The sequence below is a fragment of the Elephantulus edwardii genome, unplaced genomic scaffold, assembly GCF_000299155.1.
Source record: "Elephantulus edwardii isolate Elephantulus edwardi_28Jun2011 unplaced genomic scaffold, EleEdw1.0 scaffold00121, whole genome shotgun sequence".
Lineage (NCBI taxonomy): Eukaryota > Metazoa > Chordata > Mammalia > Macroscelidea > Macroscelididae > Elephantulus > Elephantulus edwardii.
This window is the reverse complement of record NW_006399871.1, coordinates 9539665-9560942: the sequence shown is the minus strand read 5'-3', so window position 1 is coordinate 9560942 and position 21278 is coordinate 9539665. Positions and strand designations below refer to the sequence as shown.

General features: G+C 45.9%; 2 protein-coding genes and 1 pseudogene across 2 annotated transcripts in view; 2 read left to right on the top strand and 1 right to left on the bottom strand.

The window, feature by feature from the left end:
• ENTPD3 (ectonucleoside triphosphate diphosphohydrolase 3) overlaps positions 1 to 21278 on the top strand; it is a 57612-nt gene that overhangs the window by 25577 nt on the left and 10757 nt on the right. The window contains exons 4-6 of the mRNA XM_006892999.1: positions 12330 to 12480; positions 15350 to 15509; positions 16770 to 17003. Of these exons, the coding sequence (XP_006893061.1) occupies positions 12330 to 12480; positions 15350 to 15509; positions 16770 to 17003 (545 nt within the window). The remainder of the gene's footprint in view (positions 1 to 12329; positions 12481 to 15349; positions 15510 to 16769; positions 17004 to 21278) is intronic.
• On the bottom strand, positions 760 to 1170 carry LOC102849513 (annotated as a pseudogene).
• On the top strand, positions 19184 to 19567 carry LOC102849921 (cyclin-dependent kinase 2-associated protein 2-like). Its single transcript, XM_006892998.1, has one exon. The coding sequence runs from the start codon at positions 19184 to 19186 to the stop codon at positions 19565 to 19567; it is 384 nt and encodes a 127-aa protein (XP_006893060.1).

Genomic DNA, 21278 nt, shown 5'->3' with positions numbered 1-21278 from the left:
CATGTTGTCAGGAAGGGCCAGTCCTTGGAAAAAGACATCGTGCTTGGAAAAGTAGACGATTAGTAAAAGAGAGGAAGACCCTCACAGGGAGAGGCTGACACAGTGGCTGCAGCAGAGGTCTCAGCCAGCGTCGAGAGACTGTGAGGACAGCACAGGGACAGGCAAGGTTTTCATCTGTTGTTCACCGAGTTACTACGAGCTGTAGTTGGTGTGAGAAAGATGGACAGTCTCCCTCTGGGTGATTTACTGTCTCTAAAAGCCCGCTGAGTGTCAGCTATGGATTGGTTCCCATTTGGCGGTACACAACAAAAACAATATAGCGATGATGTCGTAAGCAAGTAGTAAATACTTGGTAAATGTCCTATCCCGTCCACTGCCATTGGGGCAATTCTAACGCATCATGTGGCTTCTTTTGGGGGACGGTGCATATTTTTTAATGACTGAAATGTTTATTGTCATTGAGTTGAGCTCAGCTCATAATGACGCTATGAACAGAAGACTTGAACCGTTTCTATAACTATCGTTTCTCAAAATTCATAGAGTTTCCAGAGGCATGTTGTTTAGCAAGTGGATGCCACTCCAGCTTCCAACTTACGGTCTATAGATTTCAGTTATTATCGCATCTTATGTAGGCCAGCAGCCTCTGTTGTTGGTTCACCTTTGCTCCTCCAAGAGCACTTTCAGGTCCCTGTTCAGGCAAGACTCGAGGACACGGCGCTGCTGAGGAAAAAACATGTAGAGACAAACAAAATAGAAGATTTAAAATCTCAGCTTCTGGAAGAATCCCTTGGTTTTTTGCCTGTCTTGTAACTCTCTTCAAACTTGATCTTGGCTTCCCACCTTACCTTCCGTTTTAAGAGCAGGGTCTCTGAGGACGCCCTTGTTGTCAAAGGTTTCGTCCAAGGGGATATCCATGGAGTACCTTGTGGGCATGAGGTGATTGTGGTTATTACTTACGTTTCATGAGAGACTTGATCTTTGACCTCTTGGCAAGTTTCTTCTTGCTCATGGCAGCTGTCACTTTTTGGGGGATCGAGATCCATTCCAGCCACCATAGCTTGGCTGTGGGGACGGGTCAGAGGTGCCATCGTCAGTGTTCTTGAAAATGACGGCTTTGCATTCAGGGTAACATCCAGCCAGAATCAGCACCGCCTCCCTGGGTTTCATGAACTTTCCCGTTTCCATAGCAACCACTCAGCCCAACAACAGAAAGAAACAGGACTTCCGCTGACCTTTCACTCCAGGTGTTGTTTGGTTTCTGAATCTGTAAGTCTTTGTAGGAAGAAATAGCCTTTCTTTATTTTTCTCTCAGAGCAGATGGTGTATTCAAACTGGTGACCTTTTGTTTTGTTTTTCTATTTTTGTTTGTTTGTTTGTTTTTTAAATGGCTAATCTTTTAAATGTGCCTGACACATTTTCCTGCTAGGCCACCTGAGCTTTTTTCAGTGGATATTAGCTATTATTATGCAGTGACTCCCCAACTTCAGAGTTCCTAGTGGATCTCTTTGCCAAACAACTACTCTAACCCAGAGTTAAAAGCTCTTTAGATGTGGGAGCATAATCCAACCCTTCAATGCTCATGGATCTATCACTGTGTGGAAAGCTGGGGCTTTTGTGCAGAGGATCACAGGCAGTCCCTTGGGGACTCTGAATGACATGTGATTTAGGGGAGGGCAGGGTCCTGGAGCCCATACCACATCCATAAATGCTTTCTCTTGTCTTTGATCACAATAGCCTTGGGCATCCAAATATACTCTCAGTGACCAGAAGACTTTAAACTAAAGCTTAAATTAAAGAGCTTGAAGTTCAACAAGTGTCATTCTCTGAAAGACACGTTGCTTCTCCAGGGATAATTCGAGTTGCTGGTTTCTCAGTTACTCCTTTTCCCGGGACTCCCTGTCCTGGGCCTGTCTGAGGGAGAGGTGAACATCTGCTCACCCGGCAATTCTAGAAGCCCAGCTCTTCACAAGGGCTTTTTTCTGGGTCCCCTGGTTGGCGTCAGTCTTCGATTGTACTGTGTTCCATGAATCGTTGGGTGCTGCTCTTGTTTTCCATGATGGATGGTGCTTCTTGCTCTGTCTGTCTGTGACAAAGCCAGGCCAGTGAGGAGACTGGTCCCGTGCACCCACTGGCATCTTCTCAAGTCCTCCTGCTTGCCTTCTCTCACAAGGAACATTCTAGATGTTTTTTTTTTCTTTTAAACTAGTGGTTTCAAATTACTTAAACTCCTCTCTCCCAAGAAACATTGAAGATGGATGGGGTGGTAGTTTTTTTTCCTTCTTCAAACAAGTGGTTTCAAATTCTTTACACTTTCCTGGAGGCCAAATTTAACTGTCTCTTCTGTTGAGACGCTTTAAAGAATTAGTTCAGAAACCAGACCCCCACAGTGGAGGAAAGCATCCTTGCAAATAGTCAGTCAGGGCTCGAGCTGAGGCACAAGCCTTTTGATTCTGTCCCACTTCTCCCACCCCCTCACGTCAGTGTGGTGGTGTTGTTATATATCACAGAGTCAGAGCTAACACCCAGCTGACCCTCCAGCGGGTTTTCAGAGGCAGTAAATCACACAGAAGGAGATTGCCCATCTTTCTTCCATGGGACAGCTGGTGGATTTGAACTCCATGCCTTCAAGTCGGCAGTGCAACTCCTTACCACGAGGCCACCAGAGTTCTTTCTAGAAACAGCAGTTTTAACTCTCTTTGCTTACGGTTGTGCACCAGTATTTCATGAGTGTGTGAGTCCTAGCCTCCGTTTCTGCCTGCAGGAACCTTATGCAGATAGGTAGACAGTGTGGTGACCCACTTGGATAACCCAGGCTTCACCACCCTATCCAGTTCCTCACCAGCCCTTTGGCAGGAACCTGCTGTAGCAGAATCTATTTTATTTGTCCCAGATCAGACTCTGTGCCGTTCTTACTAACAAGTTGAATGCTGGTCTAAACATTCATTCATGTAATAGCATATTTAGGGGGTGTCTGTTATTCACCAGAGCTGCCGTCGGCACTCTTGCTAGTTGCTGTTATGTGCATGCCCTTGAGTTGGAACTGACTCACAGCTGACCCTCCAGTGAATTTTTCAAAGGCTGTAAATTCTGTGGGAAGAGACTGCTTGTCCTTCTCTTGTGGAGCTGCTGGTGGGTTTGAACCAAGTGCCTTTGAGTTGGCAGCACGACTCCTTTCCTGTGAGGCCACCAGAGCATCGGAATTTGGGAATTCGCAAATAACCAGAATATACAAAGGCTCTGCTCTGGTGGAATTTAAAATGTAGATACGCATACAGTAACTAGGGCAGTGGGGGTAGGTGTGTTGGAGTCAGGGAGACTAGCTCAGGACAGGGCAGGCTTCAGAGCTGTTGTACGTAGATGGGGTTGCTATGAGTCTCAGGTGACTTGATGACACATAACAACAACAACAACAACTCATGAAAAACCCAGCTGCTTCAGGGTGTATGCTGGCTCCTGACGAGCACCCCCGTGTGCCAGAGTAGAGCTGTGCTCCACGCGGTTCCTAACAGCCGACTTGGCAGAGACAGATTGCCAGGCCTTTCCTCGGAGGCACCTTGGGTGGATTCAAACCACCCGCCAATAGACGTGGCTCAATATTCTTTAGGGAAAAACAGAGTGGGCGTGACTGCAGCAGAATGAACAAAATGACGGAAGATGAAAAATGAAGCCAGAGCTCTAGCCAGTTCATGGAGGTCCTTGAGACTGTGGTAAGCATTTGACTAGTACTCAAATAGATTTTCTTCAAAATACGTTGGGAGCCATTAAACATTCTGATGAGGGAAGTGGTGTGGTAGAAGTCAGGATTTTACCAGATCTGTCTGTTGATGGAGAATACATGTTGTTGTTAGATGCCATCAAGTAGAGCGTGACTCTGGACAAGAGATCTGAACCTTATCCTACCTATGCCATCCTCATCCCCTCTGACACACATTCCATTGACTCTTATTCATATGACTGTTGTGTACCGTTCAGTTGGAACCCACCCGTAGCTGACCCTTCAGCCGGTTTTCAGAGGCAGTGATTGCATGGAGGAGATTGCCCATCCTTCTCCCGCAGAGAGCAGCTGGCAGATTTGAACTGCATGCCTTTGGGATTGCAGCTCAGATTCTTACCACTAGGCCAGCAGAGCTCCATTCATGTGGTTCTTCCTAAAGCTTTTCAGGGCCAATCAATTCTTTTGCTCTAATGACTCTGTGTATTTCTCTCATCTTCCTGGATCGTTCAAGGTTTTGTCCATAGCATGTCCATCTCTCAGTATTGCGACTAGTCTGGGGATAACCCACAAGGACTCTTAGACTGTGTGACAGGTGACATGATGGTACTTTGGCCTAGATCACTGCTTTACAGCCTCCAGGAACATTTTGCCCTGGGGAGGTATTTATTTATTTATTGCTGTTATTTTTTTAAAAAATTATTAATTTTAATGAAAATTAACAGACTTTGGATTTTCATTCATTCATTGTTGCACTTTTCTCCCTGCCCACCTCTACCCCCCACCCCCAGTTCACACTTCTCTTTGAAAAGTAAAAGAAAAATTCTTTCATTGTTTTACAATCCCTACTCCCTAAATCCACTCCACTGTGCAGCCTTCGTTCTGGACTCCTGTCATGACAATAATGCTTAACCATATATCCCTTTTAAACAGTTCTCTCCCTCATCTGTTTCAATGCAGTATACATCATTCCACCCCTCCTTCTTTGTCTTCCCTCAACCCCGATGTCAGTCCCATTTTACAAGAGTGGCACTATGCAGTATTTGTCCTTTGTGACTGAGATATTTCACTCAACATAATGTCCTCCAGGGTCACCCACTTTGAATAATATTGCATGAGTTCCTGTTTTTCTTTTTTTTTAATTTTTTTTTTTTTATTTTTACGTGTACCGTCAAATCAGACCTGACTGGTACAGGAGGAGATTGCTCCTTCTTCTCCAGCAGAGCATCTGGTGGATTTGAACCGTGTACCTCTGGGATTGCAGTGGAGTTCCTGTTTTTCAATGCAGCGTAGTATTCCATCGTGTGAATATACCACAGCTTCTCTATCCATTCGTTTGTTGATAGGCACTTTTGATTGTCACTGTTAGCAATAGTGGTGCTAGTGACCTCGAGTGGGGTGGCCAGGGATGCTGCCAAACATTGCAAGGTGCACAAGACAGCCCTACAACAAAAAATTACCTGGTCCACAGGTCAGTAAGGCTGAGGTTGAGAAACTCTGATCTAAGATGGTTCTAACGAAGCTGAGAAGGGCACAGATTGGAGAGCTGTTTTGAAGGTACCTCTCTAAGTGTTTTGAAGGATTAGAAGTAAGTTATCAGTGCTGCCAAGATTTTTGTCCTGAGCCAAAAATAAATGAGATACCACTTACTAAGAAAAGATTATGGGCAAGGAAGGTATTGAAAGAATCTGCTTTGGACACATTGTTTGAAATGTCTATGAAACGTAAAAGTCAACAATGTTTTCTGTGAAGAGGGAGATGGCAAATGTCTCAGACTTCGTGGGCCATGTGGTCTCCGTCGTAAGTACTCAGCTCTGACACTTTAGTGCATAAGCAGCCATAGATGGTACATAAACAAGCGAGTGTGACTGTGTCTGAATAAAACTTTTTTAATGGACACTGACACTTTAATTTCATGTTGTTTTTACATGTCATGAAAGACCATTTTTCTTTGAAACTAGAAACCATTCTTTGTTGACAGACCATAAAAACACACCTAGTGAGCCAAAGAGTTTGCTCATTCCTGATCCATGTAGGAAAGTCGAATTGTCAGATAGGCAAGCTAGGGATAGGGTCTAGAGAGAGAAGGCTGAGAGGCATCAGAATATGGCTAGTGTTTACACCTTTGAGGCTGGATAAGCTGACCTCAAGGTGAGTAAATACTGAAGAGAATTGGCCCAAAGATTTAGCCTTGGACATACCAGTATTTGGAGACTGAGGGGAGGAGGAGGGTCTAGCAAGGGAACGTGGAAGAATTGATGGCCAGAAAGGGGAAAGGGACTCCAGGAGTCTGTCTAATCAAGGAAGTATATGAGGGGAGTGGGAGTGAATCTTGGGTGAAAGGCTAAAGACATAATAACTCAAGAAGGAAGGCAGACATGATGTGCCCCCAGGGTGTCAACGTGGGGGAAGAACCCAGCATACATAGAAAGTACTCCAGCAAAAAGAATTTTTAATTTGTTCTGGTCTCTAGAATAATTCCAGTGTTCAGGAACTAGAAAGGTGAGCTATCTCCTCCCAGGAGGTCTAAAGCCTCTGAAAACCTGCTGGAGGATCCGATTTGGCTGCAACGAGTAATAGTAGAGTAGAAGAGATAGAGGAATATGTTAAATGACGCCTCAGGGGCTTATCAGCAAATTCCAGGATGAGGAAAAAATCTCCGGGACAAGTGATCTGGTCTCTTTGATAAATAGATGGGGAAGGAGGGGCAAGAAACTGGTGATTAAAAGCTTTATGAAGCAGATCAGCTACTTGTAATATGTGTACTTTGGTTTCTGATTCAGACAAATGCTAAACAAACAAAGAAAAAATAAAGCATGAATCATTCTGGGAAACACTGACTGGTTATTTGATAATATTAAGCATTGTTTTCTTGGTGGGAGGGTGTTAATGATTTTTTTTTAAGAGACACAAACTGATATTTTTCCAGATAAATATATATACTCTCTGGACTTGATTTACAATAATCAAATAGAGGGGAAAGTGGAAGAATAGAGATGAACCTTAAGTCGACTGTCTATTCATTGGGAGCTCGGATGGCCTAGTGGGTAAGCAGTTGCACTGCCAACCCAAAGGCAGGCAGTTTGAACCCACCAGCTGCTCTGAGGACGAAGATAGCTTATCACCTCCCATGCTGTTTTACATCCTTGGAAACTGTGGAGGGTCAGCTCTGAGTTGGCTCCAACACTATAGCACATGACAACAATGACATAAGCTCAGAGGCGTCCCTGAGGGGTGCAGTGGTTAACACAGCCGTCTGACAGTCACGAAAGTTTCCCTGATTGGCATCTCAGGTAGTGCAGTCAGTAAAGCCCCCAGCTATTAACTGAAAGGGTGAGAGTTCAAATCCATCCAGAGGCGCGTCTAACCAAAGAACTGGCGATGCACATTATAAACCCTGTAGAATACAGTTCAGCTCCAATATGCAGGGATCGTGCTGAGTCAGATAGACTTGATAGATTGAGAGGTGTTTTGTTGTTGTTGTTGTGTTTTTCTGAAAGGACTTAGAATAAGCAAGCACCTTGGCTTCCAAATGTATGCTGCCAAGCACTATTTCTCCATAAAAGAAATAGGCTCTTTGGAGAGCTGGGTGATGATAGGTCTGGGTCATGGGATTAAAATAGCATCATTTTCTGTGTGAGAGAAGATGTTCTCTCTCCCTTATGATTTACAGCATCCAAGATCCAGTGAAGGGTCTGTTATGCATTGGTTCCAACCCAGTGCACTGAGGTGGTTGTTGGGGTGTTCTTCAAGGAGTGAGGGGAGCTCTGGTACCATAGTCTGCAGTGAGTTTTGGTGCTCACCCAAAGGCTACGTGTATCTGGTCCTTTGAGTCAATCAGCAGCAGCCCTTCTAGAGAAGAAAAAAGGAGCGTATTGCCATTGCCATTGCCATTGCCATTGCCATTTACAGCCTCTGGAAGCCAGGGGAGGGTCCGTGGGAGCTGGGACTGTCTTGACAGCAGTGAGTGATGTGAACAGGATAATAAGGAGATCTGGTGGAATAGCGCTTAACTCAGAGGGCTATGAATCAGAAAGTGAGCAGTGTGAATCCACCTGCAGCTACATGGGAGAAAAGAAGCCAGGCTCCTTCCATAAAAATGCACAGCCTTGGAAACCAGATGAAGGGTTCTTGTGATTTGACACACCAACTTAGCAACAGCTGGTCTTGAGTTTTCAGGTGGAATGATGGAGCTAAGCCGTGTTCAGCTAACATCACCAAACATGACAGTGTGTTCTCCTGTTGAAAGAACACACTGCCATTCTTATTAGGTGCTGCTGAACCAACTCCTACTCATAGTGACCTTTTCGTACAACAGGAAGAAACCCTTTCTGGTGCTGCACCCCTCACAGTCTCTGTTGTGTACAATGAACCCATTGTTATACTTGTCATGTCAATCTGTCTCATTGAAAGCCTTACTCTCTTCTGTTGTTGACTTTCAATTTTTTCCAAGCATGCTGTCCTTTTCCAAGGACTCGTTGTTGTGTGTACCGTAGAATGGAACCCACCCATAGCTGACCTTCTGGATGGTTTTTAATGTGAGTTAATTGCACAGGAGGAGAGTGCCCATCTTTATCCTGAAGAGCAGCCAGTGGCCTTGAACCAAATGCCTTTGGGATTGCAGCACAGCTTCTTGCCATGAGGCCACCAGAGCTGGTCCTCCTGATAACATGCTCAGAGCACATGAGATGACATCTCACCATCCTTGCCCTAAGTTCACCTCTTCCAAACCAGATTGTGTTGGGGTCTTTTGGCTACTCATGGTATATTCAATATCCTTTATCTATGCCACAATTCAAAGACATCAATTACGTGTCCATCTTTTTTTATCATCGTCAAAGTTTCACATGCATATGGAACAATTGAAAATACCATGGTTTATATAAACATCCCATGGTTTAAGTAAACATAGATGTTTTGAGTTGTAGTGCCAGAGAAAAGTCTTGAGCATACCATGCACCGCCAAGAAAACAAATAGGTCTGTCTTGGAGAGGGTGAAGCCAAGTCTCTCCTTGGAGACTAGGATTTTGAAGCTCCACTTCACTTACTTTGGACACATGGTCAGGAGAGACTGGTCCTTGGAGAAGGACATCATGCTCATAAGGGTGGACAGACAGCGCAGGAGAGGGAGACCCCAGATGAGATGTATTGATAGAATAACTGGGGCGATGGGGGTTGGTGTGTTGGAATTAGTGAGACTGGCTTAGGATATGGAAGGGTTCAGAGCTGCTGTGCATAGAGTGGCTATACATCACAGGTGACTAAATAGCACATAACATACTATGACATGTTTGGTAGCAGGAGTAGCATCGACTTCCTAAATAGCATGCCTCTGGAAACTCTATGAACTTTGATAAGTGTCGATAGTTGTAGGGAGCCTTCAGGCCTTTTGTTCATAGGGTTGCTATGAGTTGTGCTCGACTTAAGGCAATCAGCAACAACAACAGTCTTTAAATTGACACCTTTGGTGTCTTCAGAACTTTAAAGATGTCCTTGGTGGCCGATATACTATACTTTTGATTTTTTTTTTAATAACAAATATGTTTTATTTTAAATGCAGGATTGGGCTTTGGTGAAAGGAGGCTGAGGCTCAAATGGTGTCAGCCCCAAACAAAGGAAAGAGTAGGGTATTTATTCATTGTACAATGGGGTAGTCACAGCAGTTCGAAGGGCCTGGGGCCATTTCCCATTATTTCAGCACTCCCTGTTTTATTTCTGGGTGAGTAATGAAACCATGTTTAGGGGTAAACATTAATCAGATTATTTACTCTTTCCTGGAACACAGGATCTTCAGGTGGGGTCAGAAGTTCAGAAAAATGGAATCTTTTTTATTTCAACTTTATTTATATTCCCAACTTAAAGGAGAGGGGGAAGAGACCTTTGCCCTTTCTAAAAACTACTTCCTGCGGAACTGGGGCAAAGACAGGAGCGAGGTCTTATGTCAAAGGGAACTTGGACAGAAGTCATTTCTACTGAAAGCTGGTTAACAGAAACAGTCTCGTTGGCTTGTTAAGTCTTCAATTCTTCTACAAACATAAATTGGAGTTCTGCAGGTATGATGCTGGTGGGGGCACTGGTTCCTCGGTTCTGTCAAGTTTTGTGGCATGAACAACCAGGTCTGGGAGGTATGAAGCTGCTGATAGGAAGGAACTGAAAATTTAACCATTTGTAGAAATTTGCAGTCATGGGAAGAAGCTTGGAGTCGAGGGTAGAAACTTGCAGTTGTGAGTAGAAGCTTGAAATCGTGGGTAGAAAATTGAAGTCATGGGTAGAAGCTTGAAGTTGTGGGTGGAGGCTTGAAGTCAACTGCCAATCCGTGTCCTTTGATTTCTTGACTGCTACTTCAAGAGATGTTGATTACGGATCCAAGTAAAATGAAGTCTTTGACAACCTCACTGATTTCTCCATTTAATATGAGCTTGTTGGCTCAGCTGTGAGGGTTCTTGTGTTTTTCTTCATGCTGAGATGTAATCAGTACAGAAGGCTATAATCTGATCCTCTTCATTAAGCATTTCAAGGTTTCTTATTCAACAAGCAAGGTGGTGTCACCAGCACATCACAAGCGGTTGATGAGTCTTCCTCCAATCTTGATGCCATCTCCTTCTCGGTGGTCCATTTTCCTAGATTATTTGCTCAACATACAGACTTACTAGGTATGATGAAAGGATGGAATCTGACACACATCTTTCCTGTTTCAAGCCACACAGTATTCCCTCACAGCCAGACTAGGGGTTAGCAGCATATGTTACACATTATGCCACCACAGCTCCCAGTGTTCGCTGTTGTTGCTTTAATAATGGCATTCTGGGTCATTGTTGTTAAGGTAGCATTGAGTTGCTTGCAACTCACAGTGACCCTGTGTACAACAGCTCCGAACTCTGCTCTATCCTGAGCCAGTCTTACTGTTTGTGACACACCGACCCCCATTACCCCAGTTACTTTGTTAATCCATCTCTTCTGAGGTCTTCCTCTCCTATGCTATCCTTCAACCTTTCCAAGCATGATGGCCTTCTCCAAAGACTGGTCGCTTCTGGGCATGTGCCCAAAGTATGTGAGACGAAGCTTCAAAATCCTAGCCTCCAAGGAGCGGCCAGCCTGGTTTCACTCCCACTCTGGGGCAGATCTGTTAGTTTTCTTGACAGTCTGTGGTATGTTCAATACTCTTCTCCTGCACCACTACTCAAAGGCATCGATTCTCCTTCTATCATCATTATTGTTCATCTCTCTGATATGTAGCAAGTAATTGCAAAGACCATGCCTTAGTTAGGCACACCTTAGTCTCTAGACTGACATCGTTGCTCTTCAGTACTCTAGAGAGATCCCTCCTGTGAGATAAAAAAGGAGTTGAGGGTGAGAAGGAAAGGAGAAAACTGGTCCCAAGAAACGAACAGGCCTTTATTGGGTAGTCTAAGGGGGATGCCAAGCCACCTGACCCCACTCAGAGAGAGTCAAAAGGGTGCACAGGCAGTCAAGGGCCACCTCTTTTTTTAGGGATTTTAGTTGGGGTTTAGGGAGGACAGAGCCTTCTCAGGACCCACTGCCCACTTTTTATCTGGCTGCTTTATACGTTATCAGGTTTCTCAAGGTGTGAACAGGCCTGGGGACAACTGTCACATTATTCCTCCACCTGTCAGCCGACTTTGCCAAGAAACAGTGAGAGTGATACTGCCTCAGAATAGAGCAGAGTTCAGAGCTATTGTACTTAAGGCCACTATGAGTTGCAAGTGACTCGATAGCACATAACAACAACAATGTCCTCTCACAACTGGACTTCTGGTTACAGCGTAATATGTTACAGATTATGCCACCGTGGCTCCCAGTTTGAGCTACTCTTGCTTTAATAATGGCACTATGGGTATTCATACTTAAGAAGATTTCTTGTCTTGTCTTTTTGAGATGCTATGGAATGACATTATTTAGTATCTGAGATTTGTTTTCGTTGAAGGCCGGTGGATTAGAACCACATACCTTTGGGATCACAGCACAGCTTCTTACCACTAGGCCACCAGAGCTGAAAGCCCACTGGACGATCAGCTATGAGTCAGTTTGAACTTGAGGCACACAACAATATTAAAAAGCAGGCTTGAATTTTTTAGCATAGAGGTTGAATATATTTAATTTGGGATTTTTAAAAAATTTATTTTATTTTATTATTTTTTGTGTGTACCATCAAATCAGATCTGACTGGTACAGGAGGAGATTGTTCCTCCTTCTCCAGCAGAGCATCTGGTGGATTCGAACCATGCACCTCTGAGATTGCAGTTGCAGCTTCTTGCCACTAGGCCACCAGAGCTTGCCTTTAATTTGGGATTTAAAAAAAGTTTTTAATTGTTTTTGAACTTGTTTAGTTTCTTTGTTTTTGCCCTTTTGTCATTCCTTCCTTCTAGAATGTGGGAGTGATTTGGGAGTCAATGTGACAACGTGGAACTTAGTGCATCTTTTGTTTTCCTTACTAAACTTTGATAAATGTCGATAGCTTTTGTTCATAGGGTCACTATATAAATTGTGCTCGACTTGAAGGCAATCAACAACAGCAACTAAAAGTGGGTTTGGATTTGGATTATGATAATTGGTTAAGAGGATTTCTAAGGAATGCCAGCTGCGTGCTCACTCACAGGTTCTGGGATCTCCAGCTATGCGAATAACCCCGAGGATGTCCCCAAAGCCTTCGAGGATTGTATGCAGAAAGTCAAGGAGCAGCTTCCCGCCCACCTCCACGCATCCACCCCCATTCACCTGGGAGCCACGGCTGGGATGCGGCTGCTGAGGTAAGGACCAGAGGGGCACACAGGAGACCACTTGACCAACATAGCCAAGAACGTACTGCGCCTTGCCAAGAATGTACGTCTATTTCTGGGAGCAAACTTGAAAGCCCATATTCTGGCATAAATGGAGGCTTTAAAGGTTGGGAAACTTTCAGTCCTTATTTTAATACCCAAAAAAGAAACAGTTCTGGAATGGACTCCTTTTCCCTTGATGATTTCCCTGAGAACTATGAATAAAAGGCAAGTTAGGTGAAATCCACTCACAGGGTGTGCTTTTAGTTACTTTAAAAAGGGTAGGAGTTTTGCCACCTACCAACAAACAACTCCACGTAGTACGACCCACAGCTCTGTCATTTCTACTCATGCACAAAGTGGCATTGAGTCTATTTTAAAATGAATTAATAAAATGTCTGCACCTAGTATTATTCAAAGTCTATGAAGTTACTGAGAAACATTTTATTAGAAAATCACATTGTTTCTGGACAACTTTTCTCTTCATTGATTCCTCATTATACTCTTTTCCTTAAAGCGGTTCTTTAACTTTGAAGTAAAAGGAAAATAAACAGCAATTCAGAAAAGAAATAGTAAACTTAAAGCCTTCAGGGTAGAGGCTGATCCATTTTGGGGAAATAAGGCTTTATCACCAGGAGACAACACTCATTTGGGCTTAAAAGCCCCTTTGTCAATGACCCCAGTAATCTGGAACTATTTATAAGCATATATGAAGAATATATGAAGAAGCAAACAGCTACTTAAATCAGGGGATGACATTGGAGAAGAAATCTGGAAACAAGACTTCAGCTGGATTGCACCATTCTCCGAACTGTCAAGTTCTTGTACCTGTTTTTGGTTGACCAATATTATGAAATGCAGTTAAATTTCTTTGCTTGCTATTATTGCCCAGATAATAGCAGGGTGGTTTTTTTTGTATGAGGGGTTTTTTTAAAATAAATTATATTTTTCTGAAGTAGAATAAAAAAAAATCTAAAAGTTCTTTATTTCTAACAAAAAGTTCTAAAGAAACTAACATTTTTGACCTGGAGAAGGCTGCCATAAATGGAGACACAGTGGCATGTAGCCTTCCCTCTAAATCTCCTTTCAAGGAGGGAGGTCCGTGTTGTTGGAGATATAACTTTCTGTGAAATCTACCACTGCTATTTGTTGTTGTTGTTGTTTGATGCCGTCGAGTCGTAGACGACTCATAGCGACCCTATGAACGAACAGTCTGAGCACTGTTCGTACATTGAGTTTCCGGAGGCAAGCCATTTCAGAAGTGGATGCCGCTCCTGCTTCCAGGCTTGATTTAGTCAGGAAGCTCCAGCCAACACTGTCCACCATGGGTGCCCATTACCACGATTGGTACATCACTGTCACAGGCTTCAGCATCACAGCAACCACGAGTTACCTCTGTACAGCAACGCACAGACCCGTGCTATACCACCTAGAAGAATGTTTGACAGGAAAACAATTTGAACCAGGCCGAGGGCTGCAGATGAAAATCACCCACATTTGGCTTGGTCCACTGCTATTTACCTTAAAAAAAGAAGAAGAAAAAGAAAAGAAACTAACATTTTCGTAGTTGTTTCCTGTTGTCCTCCTGGTAGAAAAATTCAAAGGCTCTGTACTTTATAGCTCATGGGAGGGGAAAAAACAACAAACAAACAAAAAACCCAAAACACAAAAAAAACCATAGAGGAGAAAACTCACCACTTGGTGAAAATAGTTTATGTCCCAATCTCAATAAATTATAATTAACTCCTCCTCCTCCTCAGAATGTTCTGTTGGTAATCCATTAAGTCTAAGAAACTAACTGCCTTTCTGTCATGAAGAAGATGGGATATAGAAATGAGAATCAGATGGGAAGCAGGAAAAAAGAATTACTCTGATCAAGGATAGTTTACCACTTAATTGACTGTCAGCTGTTAGCATTTCCCTTTCATTGTCCTGAACCAAAAGTGAGCCAGCATCCATAACTTCCTTAACGTGCTGTTGCGAGGGAAAATGATGCCCCAGGAGAGCTTTCGTCCGTAGGTAAATAACATCAGATGAATGAGGCGAGTCATGCTGACACGGGTGATGTATTAATGCTATGCCGTCATTCCTCCCTGGGTCAGCCCACTGAAGCTTTTCTGTCCAGTGATGGCCATACGCCCTAAAGGAGAGATCCTATTGTAAGGAGGCCCTCTTCAGGAACACAGCAGGGGCAGCTAACCAGCCTGCTTCCTCTCCTCTTCCTTCGAGGGAATCCTTCCTTCTGGGCTGACGAGGCCTTCCTTGTGAGATGCCCCACAGCCATTCTTCCTGTCAGTCTTTTTTTTTTTTAATTTTTATTGTATTATTTTACGTGTACCGTCAAATCAGATCTGACTGGTACAGGAGGAGATTGCCCCCTCCTTCTCCAGCAGAGCATCTGTGGTGGATTTGAACCATGTACCTCTGAGATTGCAGTGCAGCGTCTTGCCGTTAGGCCACCAGAGCTCCCTTCCTGTCAGTCTTTTGCCTTCACTAACCTTGTTTCCTCTGCTGAGTTGAGATGGGGCACTAGTGTTTAAGTGAGGGAGTCTTTTGATTAACTGGTTGTTAGAGAATGGTGCAGGAGCCTCGTAGTGGTGTGGAGAACAAGTGGTATTTTTACTGGAAGCTAATTTCCTCCTTGGCAGTGTGACAGAAAACAAGTGCACGGCTGTCCTCGGAGGCTTCCAGGTGCAAAAGGGGTTGTGTGTCTTGTGCGCATCTGGAAGACCATCCCTACCAGCTGCAGGGGCTCGGGGAGCGGGGCGGGAGGGTTGGTTACCCTTTCCCCCCCGAGTGCGACTCTCTGAGGACTGTCTTGTCTGGGCGCTCAGCCTCTTGTGTTCTGTGCCTTGCATAGGTTGCAAAATGAAACAGCAGCTAATGGAGTCCTTGCAAGCATCCAAAACTACTTCAAGTCCCAGCCCTTTGATTTTAGGGGTGCTCAAATCATTTCTGGGCAAGAGGAAGGGGTATATGGATGGATTACAGCCAACTATTTAATGGGAAATTTCCTGGAGGTGTGTGCAAACAAATGCATGGTTTTTAATCTTGCTGTTTATCCCGTCCCTTGTGGGTGGTAGTTTAAGCAGAGGTGCCGGCCAACCAGGACCATCTGTCCTCTGTCATCCCCTCCACAGCATGCATCAGGGCAACAAATTTGAAACAGTAACTGAGAAGAGATATTAGGTACCTCTGAGTGTAACCGGGGCAAAATTGTTGGTGGGAAATAGGACTAAATTGGAGGGGGAGGAGGAACATTATCACTTTACTGGGTTTTAAAACTGGGGCGGGAATCTACACCTAACACCAGGGGGAAGTGAGAATGACTTATTAGAGGGGCTGTGGCCTTTGATAATTTACTAATCCTTCAAGCAGACTGTTTTGCAGCTCCTGGGAACCCAGACCCCTTCACACTCCACTCCCCATATTTCTTGCCTCTTTCAAGGCAGAAAACAAAACAAAACAAACAAAAAGAAACCAACACACACAAAAAAAAACCAACCCACAAAACAAAACCCAACCAAAAAAAAAAAAATCAACAAAACAACACCAAAACCACCAAAAGATCACTCACTTACGTTAGAGGCAGCACACTAAGAACACTCAGACCATATTCAGACCAAGACCTGCTTTGTTCCTCCTCCAATGTAGTTCAATATGAAAGTTAGTTGTAAATAATACATGGGGAATTTCACATAAATATCTACGTCTCTAGTGTTCCTGACCTCTTCCCCCAAAGGGGGAGGATGTGCGGGAAGAATTAGTCACAGTAGACTCATTCCTACACAGTAGCAACCAGCTGGATCATGGTACGGTCACCAGTTTGCCCCACTCCTCACCACTCCCTATTGTCACACAGAACTGACTTCACTTATTACTTGTTTACATTGTATCCCAAGTCCCTGGAAGAATTTGAGTTCATGGCTTCTGAAAGAAGAGGTTTGGCCTTGAATTCTGTACATACCAAACTTAGTGGCACTGTTGTTGTGGTTGTTGTGTGCCGTTGAGTGGAAACCAACTCATAGCTAACCCTCCAGCATGTTTTCAGAAGCAGTAAATCACATGGGAGGAGACTGCCCATCCTTCCCCCCACCCCCTACAAAGCAGCTGGTGGATTCCAACCACGTGCTTTTGGGATTGCAGGACAGCTTCTTCCCTCTAGGGCCCCAGAACTCCCCTTAGTGGTACTAAGAGATGGGTTTTAGATGGAGATTCCTGGGCAAACAGAGATGGTGCCTCTGGCCTTTTTTTTCTTTCTTCCTTTTTCCATCGTGCAGAAGAACTTGTGGCACATGTGGGTGCATCCCCATGGAGTGGAGACCACAGGGGCCCTCGATTTAGGGGGAGCCTCCACCCAGATATCCTTCGCTGTGGACGAGAAGGCGGGGCTGAACACCAGCGACATCGTGCAGGTGTCTCTCTACGGCTACGAGTACACTCTGTATACACACAGCTTCCAGTGCTTTGGACGGAACGAGGCTGAGAAGAGGTTTCTAGCATTGCTCCTTCAGGTACTCAGACGTGGGAGGCAGCGTGTGTTCCTTTGCGGGGCTGAGGCGAGGGTGGCCTTCCCTCCTTTCTGGGTCTGTTTTGTCCATGCCAGAGGGAAGACGTGAAAAACAATAGCATTTCCCCATTTACTCCTGGGGGCTGGTGGTTGCATGCTCTCTTCCTGCCGTGCTGGCCGCTCCCAGCATCCTTGAGTGAGGCGTTTGGCAGCTCTCAGAGCCTCATCTGCTTTGTAAATGATTCAAGACCTGGATCTCTTTAAGGACACAGGCAGTTTTAAGCCAATAGCTAAATAAGCTTGAGGCTTTTGAGATTCCCCTGAGTGCAGACAAAATCTTAAACATGGTCATAAGAGAAATGCTTGCTGACAGGGAAAGGTCACAGCCCTCCCCAGGCTCAGCCTCCTTTGAGCCGGGTCCTTATTAGGCAGGGTTTCTACAGTGGGATTTCAGGGTGGCGTGATTCCCTCACATAGCCCAGTGATTCTGGTAAGTGTTCCAGACCACAGATGGCTACTTTGGGCATCAGCGAGGAGGCTGTCATGAATAGAAAAGCCCAGTTTATTGCACGGTGTCAGTGAGCATTCTTGCCCAGTGGATGAAGCCCAGAGCAGAGGCCAGTCTTCAGGGAGTATCAGTCTTAGCCATGGCCGAGCTGCTGAGATGACCAGAGGAGGCACCCCTCACCCAGGAGAGATGTGGGTCCAGCACGCACCACAGATCCTGGCTTCTGATGGAACTCAGGGGCACAGGATGGAGGCTAGGCCTCCCTGGGCATGCACTGCATGCACAAAGAGGTCCATCCCTGTCCCTCTAAAATAAGCTGGATTATCAAAGAAGAGAACAGCATTTTCCAAACACTTGGGGAAAAAAGTCAGTCATTGCTGTAGGGTCAGAGCCAACTCAGGTGACCCTGTGGTGAGTTTTCAGAGAGGAAATCACAAGGGATGAAGATTACCCATCTTTTTCTTGAGACTGGTTAGAATGAGAGGAGAACCGCCACCTTTGGGTTTAGCAAACCCAGCTCCCTAAACCACCAGAACTCCCAGACTCTTGTGTGTTGTTGTGTTGTTGAGTTGGAACCGACTCACAGCTGACCCTCCAGAGGGTTTTCAGAGGCAGTTAATTGCACAGGAGGAGATGGTCCATCCTGCTCCTGCCGAACAGCTGGTGGATTCAAACTACGTGCCTTGGGGATCGCAGCACCAGCTTCTTGCCACTAGGCTATGGTAGCTCCCTCCCAGACACTCGTTTGCAGAAAAAAGTGAGTTGCTTTAGAGTAGTGTCATCTCCGGCAGACTGCATCTTCAGATCCCAGCGTTTGCCAAGCGGTCATGCAGGGTAGGTGGTGGGAACTCTCACTCTAGTTCTGAGTCCCTGCCACAAACTGCTCTCTGAAACTCCAAAAAACTAGAACCCCAGGACAGGACACGTGGATGTGACATTAATTGTCCGAGGGACTGAGCTCTGAAAGGAGAGAGGGTAGAGGCTGCAGGCTGCCTTCAGTTCCTCTGACCTGGCTGAAGAAACTCAGCTGCCCTCATCTAAACCATTACTCCCCACCGAGCCAACCAAATTCCACAGACAACCCAGTCAAACTCCCTTCGCTGGTCACGCTGTGTCCACTGTCACAGAACTCTCAGCACCCACTACCCATCACCTCCACTCACCCCTACTTGCTTATTTAAACTATTTCAATCAACATACTCTGGCCCTGGGTTTGTAGTGGGATGCTGGGAAGAGCCTTTGAATTTCAGACAGAGCAAAATGGACAGGTGAAGGAGTGTGTTCCCAGGGTCAGAGACGCTAATCTAGTTAATGTAACTGGCCTTGCCTGTGGAATAGGGAGTTCTGGTGGCCTGGTAGGTAAGGAGTTGCACTGCCAAGCCAAAGGCAAGAGGTTCAAATCTACCAAGGTGCTCGACAGAAGAAACCTGGGCAATCTTTTCCCTTTTGATTTCCAGCCTCTGAAAATCCCCTGCGGGGTCAGCTATAAGTCAGCCCCAAGTCAACGAGTAGCTGTTTTAGTTGTCTAAGAAATGCACAAGCACCCCAACAGTGTTCACTAAAGAACAGTTATCTAACCATTGATAAGATAACAATCTAGAGCGCGTGGCTCAGCGACCAGCAGCCAACCCCGGAGCAGCGGCCGGCCGGCGTCGGCCCGCATCCAGAAGTCGGGGATGTCCTACAAGCCCATCGCCCCCGCCCCCAGCAGCACCCCCGGCTCCAGTACCCCTGGGCCTGGCACCCCGGTCCCTACAGCCGGAAGTGTCCCGTCGCCGTCGGGCTCAGTCCCGGGAGCCGCGGCCCAGTTCAGGCCACTGTTTAACGACTTTGGACCGCCTTCCATGGGCTACGTGCAGGCGATGAAGCCTCCGGGCGCCCAGGGCTCGCAGAGTACCTACACGGACTTGCTGTCGGTCATAGAGGAGATGGGCAAGGAGATCCGGCCCACCTACGCGGGAAGCAAGAGTGCCATGGAGCGCCTGAAGAGAGGCATCATCCACGCCCGGGCCCTGGTCAGAGAATGTCTGGCCGAGACAGAGCGGAATGCCCGCACGTAACAGGAAGAAGGCTCGTCTGGACGTCTGGACTGGCCAGCACTTCAGATCAAGCGCCTGTTTGTCCCTGGCCTTCACCCTGAGTTGCACTTCCCATCCTGGGCCTCCTGACCTGAGTCCTTGGGCAGGTGTCGTCCAGGAGCCAGGGGCCCACCCCACTCCAGTCAACAGCACTAACTGGGGTCCCCCCCACCAGAGTTAGCATCGAGGCCACTGTGAGTCACACCTGTGACCTGCCAACAGTGCCGATCTAACTGGAACTTTCTCCTTCCCGTGGCCCCACCGCTCAGCACTGCTGACTACTCTGTCCCAGGGCCCCCATTTCCCAGCAGGCCTCGACGGCCTGTCGCCTCCCTGCCTTTGTTTCCTGGGCCACAGCAACTCTTTTTCTCAGTGTGTCTTTTGCTAAATTATGCCCCTTTTGTATAAAATAAAAGATGATTTGGAGTTGTAAAAAAAAAAAAAAAAGATAACAATCTACAGGAGGGAGGTGACTGTTGCACTTTTCTGAGGTCCCTTGAGTTGGAGGATGCGGGTCTTTAGGTGGGAACCAGGACTAGCAGCAAAGACAACTGAGACCCCAGACTCTCACTGTAGGCAGTCTGCTCCCAGGGGTGGGAGGGCTTCACGTCCATTTGTCTGCTAACCTTTGGGGGCCTGAGGTGGTGGCTCTGCCCCAGACGCGCTAGACTCCTGACTCAGGTGAGAGGAGGGAGTTAGGTACCATGAGGATCCCACAGAGATGCGTGTTTGGACCTGTCTGGCCAATACTGTGCTGTGCCAAATATGCGTTGCTAAGCACTGACTTGATTCACACAAATTATCGCGTCATGAGAACTGGGTGAGTAACAAATTTCCATCCACCTTGGTCTTATTTCCTCATCTGCAAAAGAAGGGACTGTCTGGGGTGGTGAGAATGGAAACTGGATGGTGTGGGCTTTGCCAATTCTTTATTAACAAATCTCCACTTGCTCCAAAGCTCACACTCGGATAGCAGATTGGACTGTCGGAGCATGCAGTGGCTCCCTTTCCCTCTTTAAGTAAGACTTCTCCCCTCCCCTCCTTTGGCTTTTATATAATTGTGGGGAAGGGGGATGAGCTTTTCAATCACGTCCTATGCAATATGCCTTTGGGAGCGGAACAACAAATAAGGATGACAGAAGAATATTGATGCCTTGGAGTTGTGGTGTTGGAGTTGAATATCCCATGGACCGACAAAGGAACAAACAGATACATCTTGGAAAAATGCAGCCAGGGACGATGGTGAAACTGTCACACACTTTGGGCAAGTTGTTAGAAGGGACTCTTTCTTGGAAAGGGGCCTGATGCTTGGAAAGGTGGAGGACCAGCAAGGGAGAGGAAACGTTCAGCGAGATGCCGTGTCACGGTGACTGCTGCAACGGGCTCAGATATGTCAGAAATGATGAAGAAGGCACAGAACAGGACAGGCTTCAGATCTGTTATTCATAGGGTTGCTATGCGCTCTACTCCATTCCACTGGACCTAATGACAACATGTGAGAAAAATTAGAAGAATTGATGCCTTTGAATTGTGGTGTTGGTGAAAAGCATTGACTAAATTATGGATGAGCAAAAGAACAAACACATCTGTGCTGGAGAAAGTTCAATCAGGTTGCTCCTTAGAAGCAAAGATGAGGGAGCTCTGGTGGCCTAGTGGCAAGAAGCTGCACTATAATTCCAGAGGTTTGTGGTTC